The following is a 19,806-nucleotide window of genomic DNA, read 5'->3' on the forward strand; positions in this document are numbered from 1 at the left end:
TAAAAATTGTGAAACTTTAATTTTATAAAAAATTAAAGATTTAATATTAAATACATTAAAGTTAACTTATTTTTAAACTCTATGAAAATTAATAAAATTTAAATAATTTGAGAAAGATAGAGAATAAATTAAAAGTTAAAGATTTATTTGAATATAGGTAAAAATTTAAGAATTTATTTGAATGTAATAAAAATATGAAAATTTATTTAAATAAAATAATAAAATATATAATTTTTTTTCTTTTTTATAATTTGAAAAAAATATTACATTAAATGAAATAAGCCTTAAATCATTTATCTTGATTAGAAAAAAATTCGAGGGTAGATAGATTGTTCAGTTCCTTAAATCAAGACAAGATATGTCGTACCTAATAGTTTAATTTTAACAAATAATCACAGATAAAATTTAAATTTAATATATTTTTATAAAATAGAACGACTTTAATCGATTGAATCAAATATTTGTTTTTAAACCTTAAATCATTTATCGTCACTGATCAATCGGATCCTTCAAAATTGACACTAACTACGTGGCTTGCGCTAATTATAGCCCTCAAGCTGTTGGACAGTTGAACACTTTCTTTTTTACTACCCAAACAAAAACTTTGGTCCAAACCCAAAAGCAAAGGTAGCCCATAGCCTACTGGGGTTTGTCCCAGTAGCATCGGCCTTATAGTAGTAAGGGGCTTGTGTGGACCTCAAGTGCTGGGTTCAAGCCTCCACCACCTCACGTAAGTATGCTAAAGAAAGCTAAAGCCCATCTAGCCCATGAAACTCGTTAACTTCCCTCAAACATCATGGTCTGAAGGCTAAGATCTAAACTTGTTTGATCTAAGAGGCTTATTGTTTTCATATGTCCCCTGCTTATTCTTTTTTCTTTTTTTTTTTATCCAATTTAGAATTATTTTGAGTCTTTACTTGATATTGCAATTTATTTGGGGACGCACAGACATGCATTTATATCATCTTGTTGGAATAAAAAATAAAATCAAATCAATTAAAGTGAAGGTAGTAAAATGAAACCCAACTCCGAAAATTCACCTCGAAAAATACAAACTCCAACAAGCCCTATTTCATAAAAAAAAAAAAAAAACAAAACATAAATGAATCCTAAAATAAAATTAAAGTAAAAAATAAAGATGTAATATTATTATTATTATTATTGAACAATAAATGATTACTAAATGAATGAGTTTTAAATAATCTTTAAATAAATTTTTTTTACAAATACAAACAAATTAAACAAATCCCTATTCGTATTCGGTTTGTTTAATAAATAAATACAAAAATATTACTTAAAATCATTTATTAATTAAATTTAATAAATAAATAAAAATAAAATATATTTATAAATAATTTGTCAAAAACTCTATTTTCATTTACATCCTCACTAATGATAGTACGTGATAATTAAAAAAAATCATTCATTTGAGTTTCATATATGATTGACGTGAGATTTAAGTTTAGAGTACTAATTAATTTTCTACTAATGCTTGTTATGTCATAATTCAACTACTCTCAAGAAATCTTTAGTATTAGACATCCTAGAAGTAAGGCATTAATTAAATATTTACTTTTCGTTATTTACGTGAATTAGATATGTTTCTTCTGAACTAATTTTGAAGAATGTTGATAAAAACTAGTTGTAATTTTTAATATCGATGACATCTAGGGGGGGAGGGGGTACTTAATTGAGTATGGTTTGCTTCTAAAATAAAAATAAAAGTCCTTGTTTCTATCTTTTGGTTAACTCGAAATATACCGCGATAATCCACAAACATGTATCCTTTACGTTGACTTTACAACACGTTAGTTTATCTCTATCTCATTTGTTTGGGAGCCAATTAAATGTTGATAATGAATTTGAAAATCACAAGCAATTGAATTTGAACCTGTCTAGATAGAATAAAGGAGATTACTAATGCAATCCTCTTTGTCAATAATATTTTGTGATTGGCTTTTACGGAAAGACCTCAATGTGTTGAAAGAACTTAAACAAACTCCTTAATTTTTCAACCTATTCACATGAGATAAGCTTTATAGAAAACAAAAGAAGCCCACGAGGAAATTGCAAAATCGGTTCTTGTTGGGTGAAACATGCGTAACATGCTTGGCCAGAACCATATTCAAATCCTGATATCATTCAATCAAGAAGATTTCATTGACCAGCAGGTGAATATACAACGTTTTCCTGCTACGAGATAACAAATTTCGTGACAATATCAAATCTCCTACATGTTCATGATTTAAGCCTCACAAAGAAAAAAAAATCAACACTCGTACGTTCTATTTCATAAATAGAATGGTTGATTAAAACTTAATCTTTACGACTTCAAATACTGAAAAAAACAAACAACTGCTTCCTAAAAGGAAATAATGATTTCTTCAAACGAACAGGGGAAAGGCGGTGCACCGAATTAAATTGCTGCAGAAATAGGCTGCAATTATTTTATTTTATTTTTAATCATTTTCCAGGACAGAAAGGTACCAAATTTTACTGCCAGGTGTTTCACAGAGTTGAAAGACTTCTATTAGACTCACGAAGAGGTGGGATTCTTCCATACATGGCATCCAGACCCACAAGAAACATGAAATTGATTATCAATTGTTAGGAAAATAGCTAGCAAAACAGACCATACCTTGAAAAAAAAAAGTTGATTTTGATAACTATATGGAAACGAGAGAGGGGAGACATTTTCTTGCTTCTCTTTCCACACCAAACCCCACACTTTCTTTCCAGCAGAGGACTCCTACTTTTGCAAAATTCAGTGTCAACTCAATCCCCGAATCATTTCACACTAGCTAGCAATTGATCATACCTTTGCCATAACCTCTACAATTTCGAAATTTAAAACTATTTATTTATTTATTTTTTTGTTGTTGTCAATTGTCATTGCAATTTTAGTACTATTCAATATACATCGATCATTAATTCAGTCGCTAGAACATCTCTGTCAAACCTTGAAGAAAATTCAACTGTATTAATAATCAATCGTCAGGAAGTTTCATGCCGTTATTGCTTTTGCCAAGAAAACAATGCAGTTTCATCGATATTTGGGCATTAACCATTTTCATGATTCTCATTATTCATTAACCAAAATGTTACATTTTGAAAGAATGGAATTACTATATAATTACTTCTCAATCCTCATTTTATTTATTTATTTATTTATTTTTACATAAAAAAAGTTCACAAAATTGAATTCGGAGCATATATCGATTTATATAATTATTTAAAAATCAACATTTTAATATATTTAACATTTAAAAATTGGAACTACTTCCAATTTTTTTCCCTTGTTTAGTATAATAAAAAAAGTCATTGATTGCAACAACATACATAACACACTTGCATTTGTATATACATCGTTGAGTTGACTACGTAAAAATAAATAAATAAATATTTGCATCCAAATATCATTTTTCATGACTAAATACAAAAATAATTTTAATTACCCTAAACGGTAGAGCAGACGTAAACTAGGGTTCATCATAGACGTCATGACAAGTGACAGCTCAAAAGGCAAATAATGCTTTATTTTCTGTCGTCTATCATGAAATGAAATTTTACAGCATGTCAACGATGTTGAGAGTTGAATATAGCTTTCATTTTAGAATGTTAGATGAATTTTATGTTAGGTTTTCTGTTTGAATTTTTAATATAATTTTTTTTTAAAATTTTGAATAAATATTTTATATTTGATTTATTGATTTAAAATGCCATCTTAATGTTAATATCGACAGAAAATTAAAGAGAGATGATATTTGATATGTTTAAAATTTAAATTTTGGTATTTATATATTTTTTAATTTTTAAATTATGATTTTTTTATTAAAAAAATCAATAAAAAAAGATGCATGTTAATCTTCTATTAACTTAAATTAGAACTTTTTCTTTTTTTTTTGTATTATTTGAGTAATATATATATATATATATATATAAATCAACTATTGTAATAATCATAATTTGATTTTATTTTTGAAAAATTTTAAAGTTTACAAATAAAATTGATAAACACACGATCTAGTATCATAATGATTTCAAATTAAATTTAGTTAAATCAAGTCCACATAAAAGTTTTACAAATGAATTACTTAAATAAGAATAATAAAAAGATAAATAAATTATAAAAAAAATAAATTAACACATCAAGTGAACAATAAAATATAATGTATAAACTTATATTTCAAATCCTAAAATAAAATTCACCTAATCGATTCAAACAAATTAAATTAACACACACAAAATAAATAAATGTTTTATTTATTTATTTTAATGATTTTATCAATGAATTTTTTTCCTTTTTTGAACCATTTTTTTAAAAACAAAAGTGTAGATTTAGTTTACAATCTAATCGATCTAAAAAAACCAAACATCAATAATATCATTATACAAAAGAGATTTAATTTCGTCGCCAGATTCCCTGACTTCATCAAATCTCTGGGTTCATTGTTTAGCATAAAATGTCATCCAATCGACACAAATTGACTTTTCAATGAATACGATGTAAATCTAATTTTTTTTAATAATACAATTCTTGTAAATTTGAATTAAAATTAAAATGAAGATAGAAAGCAGGAGAACCTCTTGATCGAACCATCATTTTCAATCAAAGCCCACCAACCAGAGCATACGTGGATCTGTATCACATATATATAATTATATGATATGATTTGTCAATTTGGCAGATGGATACATAAGCCTAAATTGCACGTCAAGTAACGTCACCTTTGCATTGTAAAAGATCTTTTTTTTTTTTTCCTTCTATTTTCTAACTTTTTTATATACGAAAATGGGATAATAAGTTTTGAAATTATTTAGTGTTTTAGCTACTTTCAGTTTCATTAATTACCAGCAAATTTACTAGTATTTTAGTTTTTTCTTTTTTAATTTTGTTTTAATTTTCAAAGCCGTACCAAGCTGAATCTACTAAACTATCTAAATTAAATGAATTTAATTTAATATGAGTATTAAAGTAGTGATAGAATAAAATTGAATTTCTATCTTTCTAGATAGTTATTGTTCCAAAATTAATTATCACCTACTTATCCAAAAAAATCAATTACCACCTAATTGGGAAGATTTAGATGAAGTTAAGTATGTGAAGTTTTCTACTAAAAATAATTAAATAAAATTTAAAATTTAAAATTTAAATAATAAATTAAAAAATCACATTACATAGATTAAATGTGCATTAAAAAATTTTAATAAATTTTTATATACTTTTTAGATAAATATTTTTAGTAAAAATATTGACACAATTTTTATGATTAATAAATATCAATTAAATTTAAATTATTGTTTTTTATATTAAATCTTATCAATCTTTCGATTTGAAATTTTTATTGAAATTTTTGTTAAACCATTTTCTAAAAAAAAAATAAAAATTTACAAATTTCAATTAAAAAATTTCATGTAAATTTTATCCTACCTAGTTAGACAGTCCCTACATTCTATATATAATATATATAGATTATGAATTTTTTATATATGAAAATACAAGATAATATAAATAACCCTATAGGAAGAGAAAATGGTCCAATGTGATCTTTCAAGTTTATTTATTATTAGGAAACAATGCTGTAATATGAATTTAAGAATTGAATCCAACGATAATGCAACAAAGTTTTCAAAAAAAGTTCAAAATAGTTTATGAAAATTCATATAAAAATATTACATTTTTTTTTAATTAAAACTTCTTACCTTTACAACTCAACCAAACTTTTCACCACAAAGAGAATGACAAACTCTAGTGCTACTTATTTACTTAAAAAAAACAAATATTTTTTTAGCGTTTTTACAAATTCGTCAAGTTTTTCAAATACATGTTTTTATATTTAATGTTGTTAGGATATAAATTTTAATAATTTAAATTAAGAATTTAATATTTTATCAATATTCTGCACAACTTATTTAATAAAAATAAAAGATACATGTACTTTATTATTGGACCAAATACCTAATTTTATTAAATTTTAAGAGTTTGTAACTGAGAGATTCGTTAAAGTATAAAGAATAAATTGTAATAATTAAGTATTTGTCTAATATTATTCTTAAAAGGATGGTATAAATCTACACCTCACCCCCCCAATCTCTGATTCCATGCCCTGAGAACCATTGTGCTTCTTATTTTGGCACTACCAAACTGAGAGAAACAGTGACTCGAGCGATGCAAGAACAACTGGTCATTATCGTCGGAGCCGGCCCCTCTGGCCTGGCTACAGCGGCTTGCCTTAATCTTCACTCAATCCCTTACGTGATCCTAGAAAGAGAAGATTGTTTTGCTTCTCTTTGGAAGAAATATGCCTACGATCGTCTCCACCTTCACTTAGATAAGCAATTCTGTGTGCTTCCTCATCTTCCATTTCCCGTCTCTTATCCAAGATTTATCTCAAAAGAACAATTCGTAAGCTACTTGGATGATTACGTTTCTCATTTTAAGATCAGTCCTTTGTACCGGAGATGCGTTGAGTTGGCCAAGTTCGATGAATCAAGCAAGAAATGGATTGTTAAGGGCAGGAACTTGGATTCTGGTGAGATTGAGGAGTTCACAGGGAGATTTTTGGTGGTGGCTAGTGGAGAAACAAGCAACCCTTACACACCTGAGATCGAAGGATTAAATACTTTCCCTGGAGATGTTCTCCATTCAACCCAGTTCAGAAATGGGAAGGCCTTTAGAGACCAGAATGTTTTGGTTGTTGGGTCTGGCAATTCTGGCATGGAGATCGCACTGGACCTGGCAAATCACGGTGCCAAAACATCCATTGTTGTTCGCAGCCCGGTAAAAAGATATTGATCTCATTCCTCTTCATTAATTTGATTACTTTCGAATCAAACTTGACTCTCTTAACGCATTGGAGAGAATACAAAATCTGCATTTGTTTACATATCAATGATTGGTGATCACTGTTTGTGACTGCAGGTTCACATTCTTTCGAGGGAGATTGTGTACGTGGGGTTAATTCTGTTAAAATATATACCACTTAACGTGGTGGACTCGTTCATGGTCATGCTTAGCAAGCTTGTTTACGGGGACTTGACCAAGTACGGAATCACAAGGCCTAAGGAGGGGCCATTTTTCATGAAAGTGGCCTATGGCAAGTACCCTGTTTTTGATGTAGGAACCTTTAACAAGATCAAGTCTCGGGAGATTCAGGTGATGTAATTAGATTATTTCAAGGAATATAATACTTAATATAGAAATTTCCTTTCTTTGTTTCTTTTCTCTTCTAAACTAAAAATCATTATAAAATATCTATTTCATAAACGTTTCTTGTATTCTAAAGAAAGAGTAGTCAATTGACTTAGCCGTGAAGGTATTTCAGTTCATTGTTGTTTATTTACAACTGCTTAATTGCTTTAGATGGAACTGTTACCTCGTTAGAAGGGTTGGAGATTGACTCCAATGCTTCATTGCTTGTTGATGGCGGAATTAAGGCTCTCATTCTCTTTTATCTATGGTTTGGGTTTGTAGCTACGTGAACCAACAAGTTGGTGGTGAACAATGAGTTTGACTTGATGTCCACCTTTATCATGTCATTTGCAATCAGCAAATGGCGTAATTAGCTTAAAATCGAAGAGTCTCTTTTGCTTTTCAATTTCTTTTTCTATTTATTAGTTTCGCGGTTGGGGCAATCAACGATTAATAGATACTAGTTTAAAAGCAACTGTGGCATGGATCTGTCCGTACAAGATTGGAGGATAGGAGTTTTTGTTTTGTTTTTTTTTTTTTTTGAAATAATAAGTCGACAAAAGGAGAAAGAACCACTAGTACTGGCCCCAATTTTTTTGCTTTCTTGTCTTTGAAGTTCAAATCAATTGGATGTTAATCGGCGTTATTAAAATATCAAAACATGCAAACGTTGCAGGTGTTGCCAGCTATATCGAGTATAAGAGGCAATGAGGTGGTGTTCCAGAGCGGCAAAACACATCCCTTTGACGCAATTGTCTTCTGCACTGGCTTCAAGCGGTCCACAAATATCTGGCTTAAGGTAACATAACAATTGAGTATGCCTTTTCAAAGGGGAAAAAAAAAAAAGCCGTTAATAGTTAGAAATAAAATCTAGAAGTTTGTTAGTATTATCATGCATTCTTAGAGGAATGATTGAACACTGCCGCTATTAACTAAAACAAGTGTATTTTTTGGAGCAGGGAGATGAGTACCTGCTGAACGATGATGGAATTCCGAAACCGAGTTTCCCGAACCATTGGAAGGGAAAGAATGGCTTGTACTGCGCTGGATTGTCGAGAAGAGGATTGTATGGGGCAAGTGCTGATGCAAACAACATAGCCAGTGATATCAAATCACTTCTGTAATGAAACGTTTCCTTTGAACAAGGAATTATTATACTATAGTTAATTCATATGTAACCTTTGAAATTTTCTTTCTCGTGAGGTTGCACTCAACCAGCTTTTCCTCAAATAACTGTCATGGCATTGGGAAAAAAAATTGTTTGTTACAACTTTTATAGCTACAAAATTCTGGAAATTACTTACCGTGTCTGCACAGTTCAAAAATTTGCTTCTCAAACCTTACATGACTAGCAAGATGGACAGGTAACTTTACAGTCTAATACAAAAAGATCTTTGGAGTAGAATACAAGTAGTTATGACATTGTGCCTATATACAAATGCATGCGTCTAAACGATATTTGAATGCGTGTCGAAAGTTGTAATAAGATGGAGGCAGGCTGCTTCAAGCGAACTTAAACGAATAATCACTCAAACAAAATAGTTTTATTTTTCTCTGTGATCCGAAAGAGATGCGATAACCACTCAATATTCTAGCAATGAGGAGGCTATAGCCTCAATCATCCTAGAACTTGATGACAATATTAGGGATAATATCTTTTTATATTTCCATTTCATTTGAGTGATGACAATCTAACCTCCTTTTTTTTTGGTTTCAAAATATTTGCATCAAATGCTCTCCGCTCTCGAAGTTTACTGCAGCCTAATTCTGATCCTGGTTCTGTGCATGCAACCACGCTCCCCTTAATCAATCAAGAATTGTGGAAAACTGTTAAAACCAAATTATAAAACTTGATAACCCACGGGACGAGGGGAAATGTAAGATATGGCACTCTGCTATTTTGATACGGGCTTCAAGGAATCATAAGCTATTGAAACTTTGGCGTGGCAAACTGAAGCTTTCAATCATAATTTCCGAGCCAGGATTTTCTTTTATCCCCTGACCATTGATAGCCAAGATGATCAAACTGGATTCGCAACTGTTAATAATTACGCCCAAACGAGTCCATCAAAGCCAATCTCCAAATTTGAAACAGGACCATCCCCAAAATCCTGCTCTATTTGCCTGGTTGTCTCCAAATGAGTCAACTTATAGCTCTAAAAGGTCATCAGATCTTTCAGACGGAATACCATAATCTTTGAGAATGCAAGATGAGGCAGCCATAGTTGCTTTCCTCTTCAAAACAGCTAGGTAAGTTTCTTCAAATTCAAAAACTAGATACTTGTCCTTAAAACCTGACCAAGAATACAGGCTGCCATGGGAACTACCTAACAGAAAGATGATGAAGACTAGATATAATGGATGTTAGCACTTACAAGCAACAAGGTGTGGTAGGTGACGAATGTATTTTACTCAAGCTCCATTGAACTTTAAAAACTGAAACTTTTAAATTTAACACATGCAAATAAATTGGCAGAGGCAAGTTGTAATGAGGATCTATAAAAACCACCTGCTGCTTGCCCATGTCTCAAGCTCCAAAATAATGTTTCAAAATTCCCGTGAAGAAAAGTCATGCTCTGTGATATGATAAAGTCATATTAATGGAATGAAACTCTTCTTTAGGGGTTTATGAAGACTCATTGGGCCTTGGAGGTTTGAACTACAAAACAAGAGATAACCAAGTGTCATCTCATAAACCCCACCCCCCCTCTTCCAAAATTTTGAACTAGAGACCTCCAAGTTGAAATTTCCCCGTTCTAACACAAGCACATTATTATGACAGTCAGAACAATGGTTATGACAAGAGATAACCCTGCCTTATCTCATAAACCCCCCTATTCCAAAATTTGAACTAGAGACCTCCAAGTTCTAACTACTGAGGTTTTCCATTGGCAACACAAGCATATTATTATTGCATTAAGAACTAGTTAGAAGGTTACTGCAGAAGCATATTCTTAAGTAAGAGTTTGCCTTTAGCTGTCAATGTCAAACTTTATATCATAAGCAGCGCACCTGTGATAGGATCAGATTCTGTTCTCCTTTGAACCTTGCCAAACAGTACCATGCCTTAGCTAGCAGTTTCAATTAAGAAGAAGGAACCTGTGTACATGAACTTGTCAAACCTCAAAAGCACTCTGATATCAAAATACACTGTATTAGTAGAATATCATGCTTCATTAGTTTTTTAGAATTTACGACTTACCCCTATAGACTCTTTGCACTCCTCCCCGAAAATTGTACATGAACTTCATGATCGGCATTAGTATCCCATTATTAATCCATTCATAAGAAGAATTGAATAAATTGCGGGAGTGACTGGAATAACACACTTACTCTATTAATGGTTCTGAAAGTTGGGTAAACACCAAACCAGCAATAATTCGATGTGAAGGTTGACCTCCATCAATATGATAGCAAACCTAGAAAGCCACACATAAGGTGATCTAAATCATTAGTATCTAAAATGACAGCAAATGTAACAAATATAACAGGACTTTAATTGCATACCAAATGTAATCTGGGGTTTAAAACTACTTTATCTTTCATGAATTTGCCTGCTCTAATAATACCAAGCTCTGTGACATCACCTGCAAATCTGCAAAAGAGCTTGAATTGGATACATGACTAACTTATACTACAGGAATATAAAATGAATACCTAAAGAAAAGAAAGGATAATATAAATCATGGGAGATTGAAAAGACTGAAAACACAAAATATAAGAATGGTCATTCAGCAATATATTTGCATAAACTACTAAATAGAGTAGAAAAATATGATATGCAGTTTTTAATGCGATTTTTGGCAGAGAACAAGGACCCATTACTTTTGACTGATGAGGTAGTGGAATGCAATGTGCTCACTTGATCTCAATGGAACTGTTCCTTCAGAACCCACACGAACATCATCAAAACTCACAATCAAGTCCCCTAGAAATGTAAAACAAACATTTATCATCCTAACATATAGTTATACACAATGTCTAAAGAAGGCCAAACAAATCCTTATCATTAGGCTTCTATTATCATCTGTGAGGAAATCGGACTCTAATGACAACAAATAGAAATAAATAACAAAACTCAAATTACTAACCATTTATGGTGTAAGCACAGAAAAATGAGATAATAAAATGGAACTAAATGTGCAACACGCTTTGATACTTGTGAACATTGCCAGCAAACCTACTGTGTAACATTATTTGCATCCGAAGTACTTTCAACCCTTCGAACCTGTGGAAGTCAAATTTTATAATGGAAACATATATGGAAATGAATTACTCAACAGACATGACAATGTCAAGTTTAAAAAAGATTAGAAATAAGTATTGCAAAATTGTATCAGATATACCAATGGAAAACAGGTAATTTGCTAATCAAATGAGGCCTGATAATGAAATTCAGGAGAAACAAAATTGCTTTGGGCAGTCTACATGGACAACCCGGATAACAACCACTCATATATGATTCCATCTCTAAGTTCACCCATTTCTGAATGAATGCTTTTACATTTCCATGTTCATTTGATATTGATAACTGACACTTAGCAAGCCTTTTCGCCAAAACTTTAACAAATTCTTGCATGTTAGACAGCACATAAATCATGTTCTCAAACCTAGTCCGGAACTTCAACAAATTATAGGAGATCAGAACAAAAAGCATAGCAATTAGACAATTATAATAAACACTACACATAATCTGGCCTTAATTTAAATTTCTTTACAATTTCCCGGTACTGGTTCATTGCTGAACATGTTTCAATTTTTCAAGGCTTTATCTCTCTCATACCCAGTACCCTCATACACAGCTTTCACATCAGTCAGTTTCCACCATCTCCTCCAAAGCTTTAGCTTTAACTCTCTTCCACAGATCTACAACACAATTCTGATATCCAACTCCTACCATGCAATCCTTCTTGAATCCACCATCCACAAACAACAGTGCAAAACATGTGCACTCCAGGGAAAATGCAAACAAGAATATATGTGTGCATGTAAGTACAACTGCACTTGTGCATTGAGCTTTCTATGCTGTGTAAGTTGTAGTAATAGTACTTCAATAGACTGAACTTGTAAGCATGCTCGTAGTGCTGGATTCTCTGACTTCTGCAGCAATACACCAAGGCAAGGGAAACCAGGAACTCAATGAATGGCTTTTATTTGTTTATTTTTACTTCTGGAGAAAATGCCACATCATGTTGATATTCATCATTCACTACTTGTTGTGAATCACATATCAATAACAGAATGATAGTCAATGATAGAAGAAGAATATTAGCGTAATGGTTATTCAGGTAAGTGGCAGGCAGTAAGAAATAGCTGTACATCCAAAAGTCATTCATGGAACATAAACTACACAGAGTGCAAAAGTCATTGCACTCTGTTAAAAGTATCTTTAGTTCATCTTCCAATTATGTGCAATTATAAAAATAGGCAAACATTTATATGATGACATGAAAACCGTGGCAAAAGTCTAATCGTAGCTCCAAGTGATGCTTTGGTTGGAAATCACATGAACCATTTGCATCAAATCTAATTGTAGCTCCAAGTGGTGCTTTGGATGCATAAGAACCTTATGCATCAACATCTTTGAAGGATGTGAACAGATATATTGATACTACATCTCTAAAATTCACAAGAATGAATTTGTATCATAAATTAACAATAACATAAACGATGTCCCCTGTGCAATACTGTGAAAGGGAATAGATACCTAATGCACTACTTCTCAAAATCTAATAATATGTGGACAGATTTAAATGCACGCATAATACAAATTTCACACACACAAAAGTACCAAAAGTGCAAGTTAAGAAGAGATTCTAGCCTCTATATTTCCCATTCGTCTCATAGTCATTCAGAAAATGAGATACAACCATAGTTGGTATCACATAGCCAATATTTTCAGCCTCCTCGGATCAGTAAACCAAAAGGAAGTCTCCCGTTAAGACATAATTTAATAAGTGGCAGTTAGGAGGAGGGAAAGATTACCAGGGACAGAACATAGCATAAGCAAAAACACATGAAAAGAATAATAGTTGATAAAATAAAAAGTGGCCCAACAATGTGTCAAAATTTGAAAGGAAACAAGTTTAAAAAGTACTATCACCCCTTGCCACATAATGTTATTCCTCTTTGACATATTTACAAATTTTAAGGAATGCATTTTACTTTTGCAAGGTATACATTTTGCCCCTAAATATCGTTAGTTAACTTAATAATTAATTCAACTAAGAGAAGGATACGACACCAAAAGTCAACAATTAATTCTTATTTAGTAATGAATAATCATTTTGGGTTATTTAAAAACAAGAGTTATTTTATACAGATTTTGGCATAATCCCAAAACATTGAGTTATTTAAAAATAGAGTTATTTCATAACAAGGGAAAAATGGAAGGCAGTGGCATCATGAAGCAAAGGAAATATAAATTACACTAAACCAAATAAATTATTTTTTAAAAAATAGTTATTTCATAACAGATTTTGGCATAATGCCAAAATTTTGAAGTCAAACATAATTGACAGAGAAGATGTACCTGAAATGCAACCCCAATGCACTCTCCCTGCTCATTGAATGCAGGACCACCACTATTACCTATAATCTACCAACTATAAGCAATGATTATCATAATGATATGGGTAACACCTTTCAAAAAGGGAGATGATGCAAGGCTTAGATATATAAATTTCAATGACCTACCGACCAGGATTTATTGCTGCATCAATTTGAATGCCCCAAAAATCAGCTGAGCCATGTGCATATGATGTGACCTGAAGATATAATATAAGAAAGAAACTTGATAGTGTTATTCATTTAACATGTCAACAAAAAAAAGGATATGAGCATCAAAGTAATAACAAGGCAAGGTGAAATCTGATAGATGCTTGTCATTATCACTTTGAAGGGGTGAATCAAACCTCCATACATGATACAACTCCCGTTGTCACCAAAATGGCATCTCCTCTTAGGGGATATCCCACAACAGTTAGTGCATCCTGCTGATAAAGTAACAGAACAGAAACAGCTCAAAAAACTTGAAATGAAAAAGGTTGGCATAACTACCCTAACATGATTCACTAATGCTTCAAAACCTTGCATCTAACTTAAGATAAAGCATAACGATGAACAAACTTTGAATGCCAAATTGATAAAAAGCAAAATGGAACAAATTTTATGTTACTATTCTGAAATTCAGTTGAAGCTATGAGGGACTTCATGCCGTCTAAAGATTATGTCATATCTCATGCCTGATACAGATTAGGCAGGTATGTAGAACTTCTTACAATGACATTACAGATACACAGCTTGGTACAACCTTAGAAGACCATGAAACATGAAGTAACTACTTAGTGTGGTGTTAGACTTTTAATTATTCAGCTATAATCATTTGGTTTTGATAGCAGATCATATTACTGACCCAAATTAAAAACATGGATAAAAAATCAAATACAATGGGAATTTCTTTTATCATAGTTTCCCTGCTGAATCCAAAAAATTGCTTATTTCATCAAGGCAATTAATCAACTGGACTGTCTTTAAGATTCATGATGAAGCATAGGTATTGTAAAATGCATTGAGAGAATAGTTCTATGCTCAACAAAAAGTGAAAGGGCTATTCAACACCTGAAGACGCGGCAAGTGTCCCAAGCGGAGTGGCTCAGCTCCTTTCCAAAATTCCTCACTCTCTACTGAAAGCAAAGCTATATCACAATCAACACCTCTGACTAAAACCTGTTCATAAATCATGAGAAAACACTAAGCAGCAAGATCTTAATAATATTGAACAAGCAGTACAACTCATGATCTAAACAGCTTAGAAATTTGTTATATTTTCAACTGATACCTTGCTGCCCAATGGTGTGCATAAAAATGCCTAAATCTTCATTTGATATAGCTATCCCTTGCATCTTAAAGAAATGTCTTAAATTTGAATTAGCAGGTTATTATTTAATGAGAAAACCATATAGGTTACTTAATTTGCTTTCATTCATGCTTTTATGGCTAATAAAGTACTAATAAAATTTAAGACACTGCCAACCAAACATTCTGAGAAAGCATTAAAAATTTATTAGGAGCGATACCTTAGTGATGTATTTGGTATCATCTCGCCTTCTCTTTACCTTAACCTGTTGTCACAGTAGATAAAAACAAAGATGATAATCAACCGGACATAACAGCAAAAAGCAATCAAAGCAGATTAGAAATATAAACAAATAAATAACAGCTCCAAGTTACTAGGGAGAAAATTGAAATGGTTAGTATGTAAGTACTGATGATTTATGTAGACTTCAATTGACAACAAAGGTCAAGAAGTCCATATGACATGGCTCATCTGACTAAAGATAACTTTAAAATCCCAATCTATATGCATCTAAATCCACAGTATGAAAGCATAATGCAACTACCCAACTAACAAATTGGGAACTAACAATAAATGAGAACTATTAATTATTAACTCTCAACATCAATCCAGAAATGATCTTCACTTTCCTTGAGATGTCATTCTTCTTTGACATTTAAATGTGCATACAGAAGTAAAGAAGATGCCAAAGATGGTGATTGACTGATAAGGTTTATATTCTTGGTGGTGGGTAACTAAAGCAGGCCCGTTTATGGACAGTAAATTGGGAACCTGAAATTTGAAATCGTCCAACAAATACCATCCAAAAACTCCCTTAAAATTATATACTAGCCTCACTTCCATGTTGAAATTGGATAAGAAATGGTACAAGTGGCTTTCTAGGGTCACATAAACAGTATAAACTATGACAATTGGTTTAGAAAATATCTCCAGCAAATTCGAAAGCTTTATTATTCAGCTACATGATGATTCAACTGTATCCACAAAGTTTTATAGATAACTTAGTATCTATTATGTACTCGAGAACTTTAATGGAATACCCGTGTATCATGTGCCACACTATGCACATTTGTTAAGAGCTTCCCATCCCCAATCATGAAAGCACTGCATGATGACAAAAAGGAATATTAACAGTAAATTAAATTTTAATACTTAATATACAACACAAGATGAATGACAGACAAATAACCACTTGAATGGAATTAGAAAAGCTTGAGAACCAGTTACACTCTTTTTCCTAAAAGCTGTCTATATGCTTCAGAACCAGACACAGGTTAGAATCTTGCCTTCCGGTGCTTGTATACTGTCTTTGCTTTTGCCAAGGAAAGGAATAATCAGGTGCAGTATGGGTGCAGTAAACCTAGATCAGATATAAGATAAGGCTTATCATAAACAAATAGCAAATAAGTTCTTTAAATTAATGACTTCCAAGAAATTTACTTTAATAACCATTTTTTCTCAAAAAAAAAAAAAAAAAAGAAAAACAACAACAACAAATAATAATAATAATAATAATAATTAGTATGGATTTCTACCTAAAGTGATATGCATCGCTTGCTGCTTGAAGATGCATCCAAAATGCCTGTTTAGATAAAAACAATTTCTCCTCTTATCTATACGAATATCAAAGGCATTGGTCCAAAATGAGCAATTGTCTACCCAATGACCTAGCCATCTAAATTTGTCTTAGCATGGGTGCGTTTGACACTTTGGAAAAGAGCAAAGACAAGGCTTCGTTGTGGCACAAGAACTCAAAGGCTAGGGACTATATCATCTACAGAAAGCATTGACACACAAAAATGCTATTTAGATATGCACACCAGGCACTCAAAGATGCAACAATTAGAAATTTAAAGTATGATAATGCCAAGATGGCACTCTATTGTTTAACAAACTAATTAGATTGAATATTTTAAACATAACAATTTTTTTGCTTTAATCTTTTCTGAACCTTCACAACAGCATTGAGAAAGGTTGCATCCTGAAGATTCCCTGGCTCAACCTGAAATAAAATGGAAACAGGTGATAACAAATAAAGCGTTACAGAAAGTAAATCAAGTGAACACAAAAGATACAGAAGTGAGTATATGATGAGGCAAACCAATGTAGTATTTTATAAAATGATAAATTTGCTAAGAGTATTAGTAAGCACACTTGAAGAAATTTTGAGAAACAAAATTTCAATTACAACTGTTCCAGATGATGATATAAAAAGTTCTCAGAAATTTTCGAGGGCTTCCAACATTATCATGATTAGCACTTTGTGCATTGTACATGTTGGGTGTCATGCTTATGATGACTGGAGTCAAGTGACTTCGCATACTGGCCTTGTTAACGATTAATGTGAAAGTCATAATAAGGTCCAGGTTTCTTGAGTAGTATATGCCCAAACTCATAAGATAATTGTTTAGACCCCAGGTGTCATAAATGGTTGGAAAATGGGGTTTCTGTATATGCAAAACCATATCTTAAATTTGTGGTTTCTACTTTAGAAAATAGCCAAGCAATAGATGAATTAAATTCAACCCAATCATGTAAGTCTGTAGTCAAAGGACTTCATGTTCCGCAACAGTTAGAAGTACAACAAATTCCTTTCAAACTACAGGTTTGCAAATGTACCCGTTGCTCCCTTGAGTCAAGTTGAATCTCCTTCTCGTCTTTTCTTTGTGCAACAAATGATTTAAAACCACTTGAGAGGACGCCCCCTGTCCCCCCTACCACTAATTCCATCAGCATATAAACTGGACTTTTCATCTTTCGATCTTCCAAGAGGTTTCTTCTGGAAAACAGAATCTTTCTGAATATGAAATATAATACATCAGTGGATTAGTTAAAAAGGATCAAATTGATCTGAGAACCACGGTGCTATAAAAGAAACCAACTGTATAAAACTTACTTCTAATCTACAGAACGTACATAAAAGGTTCAGACAGGGAGCACTCTCTTATTAACACCAATACCAAGCATGCGATAAAATGAAATTGCTATATTTGTCTTCTTCTATCGATAAAACCTTTCCAAAACCTACTTTGCAATCGCATACAAAGTGGTTAATTAAAGGGGAAAAAAAATAAAATTTTATTGTTGCAACATTTGATGGAGCACTTCACTTCGATGAAGATGTTTATAATTCAGAAAAATCAAGCAGCCGTTATCCTTAAACCCTAACAGAGTATTTCCACAGCCTCGCGCAAATCAAATTACACCATTAACTGATTTATAATGCTAAAGACTCTCCCAAACGAGAGAAACGAACCACAAACGACATTGCAAATTGCCTAATCTTAAATGACGAAATCGCAACTTGAAAAAAGTATACGTTTAAATAAACTAGAAAAAAATAATGAGCGACTAATTTATGAAGCCATAAACAAAAACATTAACACGTGAAGTATTAAGAAATCAAAAGGCACCAGTTTAGGCAGAATTTGAAAAAAAAGAAACCAAAATCAAACGTAAAGAACAGAAAAGAAGTGTTAGTGTTTACCTTAGCGTTGGATTTACGCGGAGATGTCGACGAGCTACTCTTGAGAGCGCGTTTCTTATTATTGTTGGCTTTAGAAGAGAGCGCGTCGAAAGAGGCGTGGGAAGTGGAGGTGGAAGTGGAAGTGGCGAGACGCCGGTGATAAGAAACGGAGTAATGGGATTTAACGGTGGGGGTGAGTACGTAGATCCAGCAGTTGACAATTGTTATTGCCATAATAATAAGATACTGAAGCGGTGCAACAGCTGCAAGGAAAATGACGAGGAAAAGGAGATTTTTTATAGAATGTGAAGATACGCTCTCTATTCCTTGTACAAGCATTCACTGTAGAATAACAGTATGGCCGCCATTGCCAATATTATTTTGATTATAATCACATTGCATCTTTCAAGATAAAGATTTCAAAATTAAATTTCTTATCGTATTAATCTAAATGCAAATAAAAATAATAATAAATCAAAACTTTATTAGTGAGTTCAAACTAAAAAATCCTAGATCCTAACAATTAATAAAGTGTTAATTAAAATTTAAATGGTTCATTTAACTTTTTATAAAAATCAAATTTCAAACATGGTTGAGACAATATATTAATATATTATATATAGATTTGCAATGATCAATCTTTATCCAAACTTAGTTTTTAACTAAATTGATTTTAACAATTTTTGGGAAAAAAATAACAAGCTTGATAGTCAGTTATAAGCCAGTTTAATCAACAACATCCAGATTAGCATTGGAATACACATACTTACACAATGAAATACTCGTATTTTAGGATATTCTCCTCCGATCATACATATGATTTCAAATCTAAAATCAGATTTACCAGGCATGATTAAGGTTCTAATAATCAGTTTTTTTATTGCTAACATTCATAATTGTTTTGCCAAAAGAAGTCAAACAGAGTTTAGGTAGGGTGATAAACTGTAACGCCATTTTGAGGTAAAAAGTGCAGCCAATGGGAACAAAAACGCGAGGCAGAGAAAAAGTGAAGAGAAAACGAAACAGTAACAGGCTAATACCCTTGGCCCATTCTTTCTTTTAATTAAATTAATTAATTTCACCCCTGGATTGAAGTTCGTAGGATGGACCCATGTCCACGTGTCATCCTCGGAACTAGCCTGTTTGTCGAACCTGTTTCGTTGCAGCTCCTAGCAGGCAAGGTCGGTGCCCATCGTCAAGCTTAGAGTGACGGCGTTACGACGTAGCTTTCATCAATTGGTTACTTTAACTCACTCCGGTCGTTGGAGGCTGGTCCTTGTTTTGCGTTGC

General features: G+C 32.2%; 2 protein-coding genes across 18 annotated transcripts; one reads left to right on the top strand and one right to left on the bottom strand.

Moving 5' to 3' along the window:
• Positions 1 to 5,958: 5,958 nt before the first annotated feature.
• Positions 5,959 to 8,500, top strand: LOC111305127 (putative indole-3-pyruvate monooxygenase YUCCA10). The gene is made up of 4 exons (XM_022902358.2): positions 5,959 to 6,781; positions 6,923 to 7,156; positions 7,869 to 7,991; positions 8,152 to 8,500. Exons 1-4 carry the CDS (start codon positions 6,170 to 6,172, stop codon positions 8,314 to 8,316), a joined length of 1,134 nt encoding a protein of 377 aa, XP_022758093.2. The 5' UTR covers positions 5,959 to 6,169; the 3' UTR covers positions 8,317 to 8,500.
• Positions 7,776 to 19,156, bottom strand: LOC111305130 (protease Do-like 2, chloroplastic). Of its 17 annotated transcripts, none has more exons than XM_089750221.1 (17): positions 18,538 to 19,148; positions 17,002 to 17,052; positions 16,337 to 16,410; positions 16,091 to 16,154; positions 15,271 to 15,315; positions 14,813 to 14,920; positions 14,107 to 14,187; positions 13,893 to 13,959; positions 13,725 to 13,783; positions 11,377 to 11,420; positions 10,700 to 10,787; positions 10,526 to 10,611; positions 10,395 to 10,437; positions 10,205 to 10,291; positions 9,702 to 9,768; positions 8,164 to 8,425; positions 7,776 to 8,013 (listed from the first exon to the last, which is right to left on the bottom strand). In XM_089750221.1, exons 1-14 carry the CDS (start codon positions 18,853 to 18,855, stop codon positions 10,277 to 10,279), a joined length of 1,143 nt encoding a protein of 380 aa, XP_089606347.1. In that variant the 5' UTR covers positions 18,856 to 19,148; the 3' UTR covers positions 7,776 to 8,013; positions 8,164 to 8,425; positions 9,702 to 9,768; positions 10,205 to 10,276. The 17 variants fall into 17 exon arrangements, with proteins under 17 accessions (XP_089606347.1, XP_089606343.1, XP_089606354.1 ...); XM_089750217.1 differs by having other exon boundaries at positions 8,164 to 9,519; XM_089750228.1 differs by lacking the exon at positions 9,702 to 9,768 and adding an exon at positions 17,670 to 17,847 and having other exon boundaries at positions 8,164 to 9,519; positions 14,107 to 14,184; positions 18,538 to 18,783.
• Between the last annotated feature and the right edge of the window lie 650 nt (positions 19,157 to 19,806).

The sequence above is a fragment of the Durio zibethinus genome, chromosome 21, assembly GCF_047325235.1.
Source record: "Durio zibethinus cultivar Kanyao isolate XHJ-2024 chromosome 21, ASM4732523v1, whole genome shotgun sequence".
In the NCBI taxonomy this organism is placed as follows: Eukaryota; Viridiplantae; Streptophyta; class Magnoliopsida; order Malvales; family Malvaceae; genus Durio; species Durio zibethinus.